At 35.5% G+C, this 8,061-nt stretch overlaps 1 protein-coding gene across 2 annotated transcripts; it reads right to left on the reverse strand.

Annotated features, from left to right (window-relative positions):
* Positions 1 to 3,606: 3,606 nt before the first annotated feature.
* Positions 3,607 to 7,381, reverse strand: LOC117622273 (tubby-like protein 8). 2 transcript variants are annotated; one of them, XM_034352881.1, is made up of 9 exons: positions 6,594 to 7,381; positions 6,358 to 6,472; positions 5,345 to 5,521; positions 5,173 to 5,228; positions 4,963 to 5,059; positions 4,698 to 4,787; positions 4,506 to 4,598; positions 4,167 to 4,234; positions 3,607 to 4,010 (listed from the first exon to the last, which is right to left on the reverse strand). In XM_034352881.1, exons 1-9 carry the CDS (start codon positions 7,088 to 7,090, stop codon positions 3,935 to 3,937), a joined length of 1,269 nt encoding a protein of 422 aa, XP_034208772.1. In that variant the 5' UTR covers positions 7,091 to 7,381; the 3' UTR covers positions 3,607 to 3,934. The 2 variants fall into 2 exon arrangements, with proteins under 2 accessions (XP_034208772.1, XP_034208771.1); XM_034352880.1 differs by having other exon boundaries at positions 3,615 to 4,010; positions 4,680 to 4,787.
* Between the last annotated feature and the right edge of the window lie 680 nt (positions 7,382 to 8,061).

Below are 8,061 nucleotides of genomic sequence, written 5' to 3' on the forward strand. Positions count from 1 at the left end.
GTGAGGGAGAGGAGGAATTTTTTAAAAAAGGGTATTCAGGTCATTAACATATATATATTGAGCGGGTGTATCCAATTAGAATTTTAATAGATTTTTTTGAAGTTTAGAAAAAGTACAGTAGTATTCAATTATGATTTTTAAGTAATTAATAAAAATCTGATAATTATTCATCATCTTTGTGATTATTGGAACACCACGTCTTAAACTTTATCGAAGGAAAAATGAGGATAAAATGAAAAATATATCTTTTTGCTTTCTCACTTGTAATTAGTTTCTCTTAGCACCACATTTTTTGTTTTACATAATTAAAAGTCTCCAAATATAACCTAATATATATTTTTTGTCAGGTGTAGAAGGAGAGCAGAAGCCAGGATGAATGCTCAAAAATGTTCTTCAAACGCCGACTGCAAACCGTTTCCATGTGGTTGATCCACAAAGATTTGTTGTGACAACTATTGCGAATGCCTACTCTCAAATACTGGACTTGCACATCCAAATGAGGATCAATGTTCCAATTCGGCTGATTGCACAGGAATTCCATGAACTTTAGGAACTATCGAGTGTCTTGATATGGGCAATGCCCAGCAATAAAAGCGCAAGGATACATAATCAGAATTTCTATCATTAATGTTGTATATGTACGATGGATCTCACATATGTATTAGTGTGGGGTTCATTGCACTCGACGTATACAGAAATGCCTATTAAGGGATGATATATTTCTTGATTAGTCAACAAGATTAAACATAATCCATATTATCAAAGCCAAAAGTTGGACGGTATTATCTGAAAATTTCATATTATTTTCCACAAAGTTTGGAAAAATTACATATTAGATTTCTCTGGCGTTAAAACTACCAAAAATGTCGACACGCCTGTTGTATAAATATATAGCCCAAGGGGCTCCTTACTATAGTGCAAAACGAAAACCTTGGAGAAGTTGATCATCACGATTCACATCCATCCATCTCAGGTGACAAAATCAAAATCAGACATGGAGAAGGCAACATCTAAGGCAGCTATTTTCATCGTCTTCTTGGTCATTGCATCTTGTGAGTTTTTTTTTCTTCATATATATCTTGTTGTAGCAGAACACTGTATTATATAAGGTCTCTAAAGGATTATATTTTGTTTTTGGGGGGGCAGGTGTACCATTCTTCTCGGAAGCCATGGTGATTAAGCGAAGATGCTCTACTACCGCTGACTGCGAAACGTTTCCCTGTTACTCAAAAGAGTTTAAAAAGATCTGCATTGACAACTTGTGCGAATGCAAAATACCAAATAGTGATGGCTCAGCCCAGACAACTGAAAATGAAAAACCATGTTCCAGTCAGAAGGACTGCGACAAAATTGATTTCCTATGTCGATCGGGAACCCTCAAATGTGTTAATGGGAAATGCATATGCGTAGGCGTGAATTGATGGCTAGAGAGGTGCAACTTAAGTGTTGGATTATTAACAAGTGGCTATGGCCTATGGGGGATGTATTAATCTTCCTACTATGAATAATAACAATACATACAAATGGTACTAGAATTGAGCATGGCTAATATTATTTATGCCTTATATTATATATCTTTGTGGTCTTGGAACCCCTCGATTTCTTGAGCAAAGCCACTAATGATAATTTCTAACATCTTGCCTAGCTAACAAAGATATCAACCTTATCTAAATGCCGGATGATGTGTTAGCAAGATTAAAGATAACGCTTTTCTACTTATTTTAGGAGATGAACATGAAGCATAGTTGAAGTTGAGAGTTTATAACTCTTCTCTAAATTTTAATTCAAAAAGTCATTTACGGAAACCATCCATTAGATATGTGTCAAGGGAGCATCCCATATAGTTTGGAAAGTACTTCATTAACTTTCTATATTTTTAGCTTTCTTTGATGTTAAAACTAGACGTGTGTGAACCCCTACAAATAGATACAACCCAAGAGACCTCACTTACGTACTCAGTGTAATACAAAGTAAACCCTGATATTCAGATTAACCCTAATGTGTCACAAAAATCATAAAAACATGGAGAAGTCTACCTTCAACACAGCTATGATGAGATGGGTCGTCTTCTTGGTTGCAAGTGTAGCATAATTCTCAAACTAGAAAATTCTAGAATAACTGAGAGAATTACTAAGTAAAAGATGGTTGATTCTTACTAGAACCACCCTAATAATTTTTTATTGTAATTACAACTAGAGAATTCTAGAATTATAGGAGTAACTTGTGGCTAAAAATGCCTTAGATAAAGTCACGTGGTTATTGTACAACCGACTTGTCCAAGCAAAATTGTCGACTTAGCATCTGTATAAATAAGCATGCAACCCACTCAAGTAATCAAGCTGAAAAACTACAGCTGTCCAACTCAAATAATCAAGCCTTGTACCTTTCCTGCTTCATTCAAATAAAATTACTTTGTTACTCTTTCAAAAATTTCCGTTTCAAGTTAAGCTATTTTCATAAATCTCTTCTCCCATAGACTAACAGTGATATCAGAGCTTGTTCCGATCAACATTGGGCGAAACCAATAATGTAATCACAGAATTGGTAGTTTGGGTGTTTTTTGTTTGTTGCGCACTTCCTCAATCTTTAGGATTGATTTTTCTTTTTTATTTAGCATTTATTTCATAAAATAATTTTTACTTTTGTAAAAACAGGAGAATAATGATTCTAATAAAGAGCTTAGTTTTGTTTACTTTGGTCTTCTAGCCCCACTTGGAGAAGAATGAGAAAAGGACCGTCTATGCTACGAATTAACATTTGGGATATAGGAATAACTTCTCTTTTGAATAATTTTATCTTTTTATCATTAATTTAATTGTTAGTGAGAGGCATGCATATTTAACAAATTCAATCGACCCTTTTCTTCTGTTCTTTTCTTTATATAAAATTCTAATGTGAACTCACTCGTCTAGCAATTCTGATAAAAATTCAAGGAGGACCTCTAGAATATGAAAAATAATCAAGGGTTTGCATACCAATCAATTAATGAAAGTTTATCAAGTTATATATGCAATGGTATTATTACATAAGTCTAATCTATATTTTTGTTTGCTTAGACTGGTGTATCATTATAAAAAGATTGAAGCATACTTTATTTGCTCAAGAGTATCCAGGTAACTACACATCACTAAAATTTGGGACTTTCTTTTTTCGCAAGTATGAATTTGTCCTAATGGCCTTTTCTCATGTGCTTATTTGAGGTTGAGGTTGTTTTCTGTTAGCCTACCTGATCAAGTTCTTGGTTGAGGTTAGTTGTTTTCTGTCAGTGCAGGTTTGTTGCTTCTTGCCCCCCTTCTTCACTAGGGACTTGTGTTCTTACGTAGAATTTTATGGTGTGAGCTCTTATCTCTTTATCGTTAGATTAAATTAATTACTTTAATACAACGGCTAAGAGATAGGCCATCATCTAAAGGCTTTTGTTTTTGGGCCTGCTTTTTTTTTTTCTTTCTCCCATGGCCTTTTTTGTTTATTTTTTCTTACTGAGACCCCTATTTTGGGCTTAGTTGGTGTGTGAGGCCTTTACTATTGCAATTGTTTTTCTTTGGGAGTGTTCTAAAAGATTGAACTCTTGCAGTGAGTATGAAGATACAAGTACCTGAAGCTAGAACCTCCAATGAAAAATTCATTATGTGAATGAAGAACACAATGGTTTTAGACATTAAACAGCCAAAAAACAAAACATACATCTGATGTAGAAAATACAGGTACCAAATCTGCAAATCTTAATTTGCCTTTTGGAAGCTTTAATGAACCAAACCACCATATATTTTTCTTTTCTCAATCAAACCATTTTTTCGCATCTTTCTTTGTTTGGCTTTCACTTTTGCCCTGCATGGCGTTTAGTGAGATGGGGTGCAAAAGCCAATAAGAAGAGAAGGTCGAAAGCTTCTGTTCAGAGGTTCAACTACAAAACGCAGCGGCGCAGAAAATTTCTCTATACTGTGCAACAAAGCTTTGAATCAATAGAAGCCAAACATATGCAAAACGCTTGGTAGCCTGTCAAAGGATATCTGCAACAGAAGAATATGACACTCAGAAGCCTAACACATATATTTTCCCATTCTCTTCATTCGCATTAGGCAAAAGATTTCAAATATGCGTACTTCAATATGGATCACCTTGTTTGCTTTTATTATAAGACACTACAGAGTTTCTGCTTATTATACCTGTAATCCATCACATACTTTGATTTCCCAACCCTTCCAAGCTGCAGAATTGTCTGCTTTCCGTTCTCCTAGCAAGACATAAAAAAAGTTAGCATCCCAAACCAAACATGTTTTGAAGTTAAACACTCGTTCAGTCCCCCCATTATTGTCATAAACAAAGCATTCTTCTGAGAGTCTTGATCACAGTGTTTCCATAGACAGATATGCAACATAAACAGACATATTACGAACATCCTAAATTAGTACCGGGTTCTGTTTCACAATGGTTTCTTAGTAAGTAAGTTGACATTTTAGATGAATCTGATTAAAAATTTGAGTCACGATTGCTTGTTGTAGTACCTCTAGAGTCAGCTGGAAATTCTTAACTGAACTTTGGATTCTAAGCCCAGCTCTTCCCCTATCTCTGAAGTCTAACTCATATCGCTTTGAAATCTGAGTGAAAATAGAAATCAATCAATGGACAGAAACACAAAACAAAACATGACAAAATTGTATGCGCTGAGGTAATATTACATCCTTTCGTAGACCTACTGTATTGTAATTGGGAACCCTTGAGCATAGCTGATGGACTTTGTCCAGTTTCTCCTCCCATTCCTTTGGGAGTCCCTTAATGTGTTGTACCTACAAGAGAGACACCGTGAAACACTTTAGTTAAGTAGTTTACCCATTAACTGGATTTCAGTATGGAACTTAATAATACCAGACAAGATAATAGTCAATAGAAAAATCTGCTCTATATATGTGATCAATTCTTAATCTGGGAAACCTTAGATATCTTGGAAACTTTTGTGCTCACCTGTGCAGTATTCTTTAACTGCATGGATTGATGCTTGGCTATACATGCCCTCAAACGTCTGTAACTTCCTGTCCAGCTCAAAATTGTTGGCGTAAACCTGTAAAGATAAGTAAACATTACAAGTTGAGGGAGGAGAATGTGAGTGTGTCTATGTGGGTCTGTGAGAGAGAGAGAGAGAGAGAGAGAGAGAGAGGAGAGGAAAAGGCTTACGATACAACAGCAAGAAGCGACTTAGACTGTCTGCTCAAGGAATTGGGACAACTACCCTGCAATTAAAACCTTATCATCAACCAATTACTGATAAACCTATTTGTAAAATTCATGGAAAGATATCTGATTGCCACTTTTACAGGTAATGATTCATAAGAGTTCAATTTCTAACCTGATCCCATATATGGTATTTTGAACCCATAAGGTTTGCATTTACACTCCCAATAAAACTGTCATCTGAATGAGATAATATTCCCTTTACATTCTGAGCAATAGTTAATTCCGATTTCCCATTCCTCCGCTTATGGTGTGCAATAGCTAGTTTCCGGTCTTGCCTTCCCTTGCCTTCCTGTAAGTTCATATATACCACACCTAAACAATTGACTCAGGAGTTTAACATGATTTACCTTCTTTTCAATCTTAATAATTTAGTTTATCACAGAAAACAATTGCATCCACACACAAACAGCAATAGAGAAGGGCAGGTTAGAGGAATAGGGTGTTGGAAAGTCTTATCAGAAACTCAAGAATGGATAAATCCATGAAGTTTATGATAGAATCAAAGTAATAATGTAACATGACTAATATGTCAAAAAAGGTGCAGATAAATATTTTGAATGATAAAAAGAAACCCCTAATCCTAATCCACTGGGAAATATCTATGTATTTTCACTTCATTTATGTAAATTGGTTTCACAATGTTGGGTTATGATTATAGTCTAATGTAGTAATGTAGCTTCTTTTTTAACAATCTGAGAATTGACTGACAAGCCAACTAGAGGACTATCAACAGCAGGAAGTGTTCTAGAACACACACCACTATAATATGGTCTAGGCTGAACATCGAACATAACATAACCCCCATGCATCGATTATTACATTATCGTGAGTACTCAATACAAGTATAAAACAATACCAACTTCAGAAAAGTATCTTGTCCAAAGTCCAGTGACAGAAATTAAGATTTCTAATAATTTGAGATTAAAGATATTTGGTGAAGGAAAGAAAAAAAAAATTGAAAGCAACAGTGCATTGTAATAACATTATTGAACAAGCAACATTAGTGAAATTAATATGCTTATATGCTGATTCAAACTGAACCCAAAAGTTTTTCAAACAGAAGACAAAATGAGGATTGTTCCAAATGAAGATATGCTTAACAAGTTCAAATTCCAGACATCTTACATTGGTATAAAGAGAATACAGAGTACCCCCATCTAATCCTTCTGGGCATGCTTCCTTCACTATAACACAAGTGCACCTTCCTACATCCATAGGCAGTGGCCTGCACAGCAAAGACCTAAATCCACACCGTACCAAATTTACACACACATACAATTAGATTGACAACAACAACCAAAAAAAAAAAAGAAAGTAAAACGTTTATATTTTACCACAAACAAATTAAGTAGAGAGCTCACTTATTAGGCAGAGTAGACCAAGAAGAGGCAGGGGCAGCCTCAGAATCAGAGTAGTCCCAGATCTTCAAAGAGCTCGAATTCTCAGACCCATTACTGGGTGGGTCCCAGATTGTGGACCCACCAAAGAGTACCTTCTCAGGCTCATTCATTTGCATACAAAACTGAAGGGAGGACGGCTTCAAGGCCCTGCAGCCTGTGGACAAAGACTTCAAATTCTTCTGCTTCAATGGCATCAAAAAAGAAGACCCATTTTCTTGTGCGACCAAATTCTCTTTGTCATTGTCCAAGGCAGCTTGTTCTTGCTTGTATGGCATGGCATTCTCTTTGTTGTGGTTTAAAATTGATGGGTTTGGCTCCAAATTGTGGTTTTTGGTGTTCAAGCTGACACCTTCGCTGCAGCTGCGGTTGTGTTTCTGGTCAGTGAGAGGATTGACATAGAGGGAGTTGTACGAGGATTGCCGTGGAATTAATGTGGTTTGCTTGCATCCACTCATCATAGTTCAGAGAGAGAGTGTGTGGTAAAGTTTTGGGCTTTAATGGAATGATTGTGAATGCTAGTTGTTGGTTTTGTTTTGCGATAGATTATGAGACTGCTGGAATTTGGTTGGTTTCTTTGAAGCAAATCATCATACAAATGGTTAAGAGAGAGAGAGAGATAGAGAGAGAGATTTGAATGATGTTACAGAAGGGAAGTTGAATCTTCAATGAAGAAGAGATTTGAAAGATGTTGGGAAAACAAAACTGGTTTTTACTGGATAGTGGTGTCTCCTGTTTTATTATGTGTGTGTGTGTGTATGGTTTTCAGATGTCAAATTCATACATACAAGTACAACACCCAGCTTTTTCTTCTACTACAATATGGGGCTTTGGGACCCACTTATGCTGAGCTGGGGCTTTCTCCCTCTCTGGCTTACTGGATTGGATAGAGGTTGTGTTTTGAATTTGAATGAAGCATTGGAAAGTGCGGAGCTTTTGTGTTTGGTTTCTAGAGGAAAGGAATTAGGATGTTTTATTTGTGTGGTGGTTGGTAGTTTAACGGTAACTATTCAAATTTTGTTGACTTTTTGTGTGGGTTGAACTGTTGATGGGAGACTCGATAAAAAAAAAAAAATCTGGGAAGGAACAATGAGCGGGAAACATGTTTGAATACATTTTGTTCTACTAGGAGATTTAAAATCACGGCCAATACCCAAGTGACTTCATCATAATTCTCGTTAGCATACTGCATACTTTTAACAACTCAATTGGGATATATATATATATATATATATATATATATATATATTTGGGGCGGATGCGTGGCATTTTACTTTTTACATAAATTTTAATACAAGTTTTTTATTATTAGATTAACACATTACGATTATCATGTTAATAATATTTTTATTCAAAAATTATTATTATTTTATTAGAATAATTAAGACTGGCACAGGTCCCAAAACTTTCTCTCTCTTTCGCCATGTGAATT

This window comes from Prunus dulcis, chromosome 3 (genome assembly GCF_902201215.1).
Source record: "Prunus dulcis chromosome 3, ALMONDv2, whole genome shotgun sequence".
Taxonomy (NCBI): Eukaryota; Viridiplantae; Streptophyta; class Magnoliopsida; order Rosales; family Rosaceae; genus Prunus; species Prunus dulcis.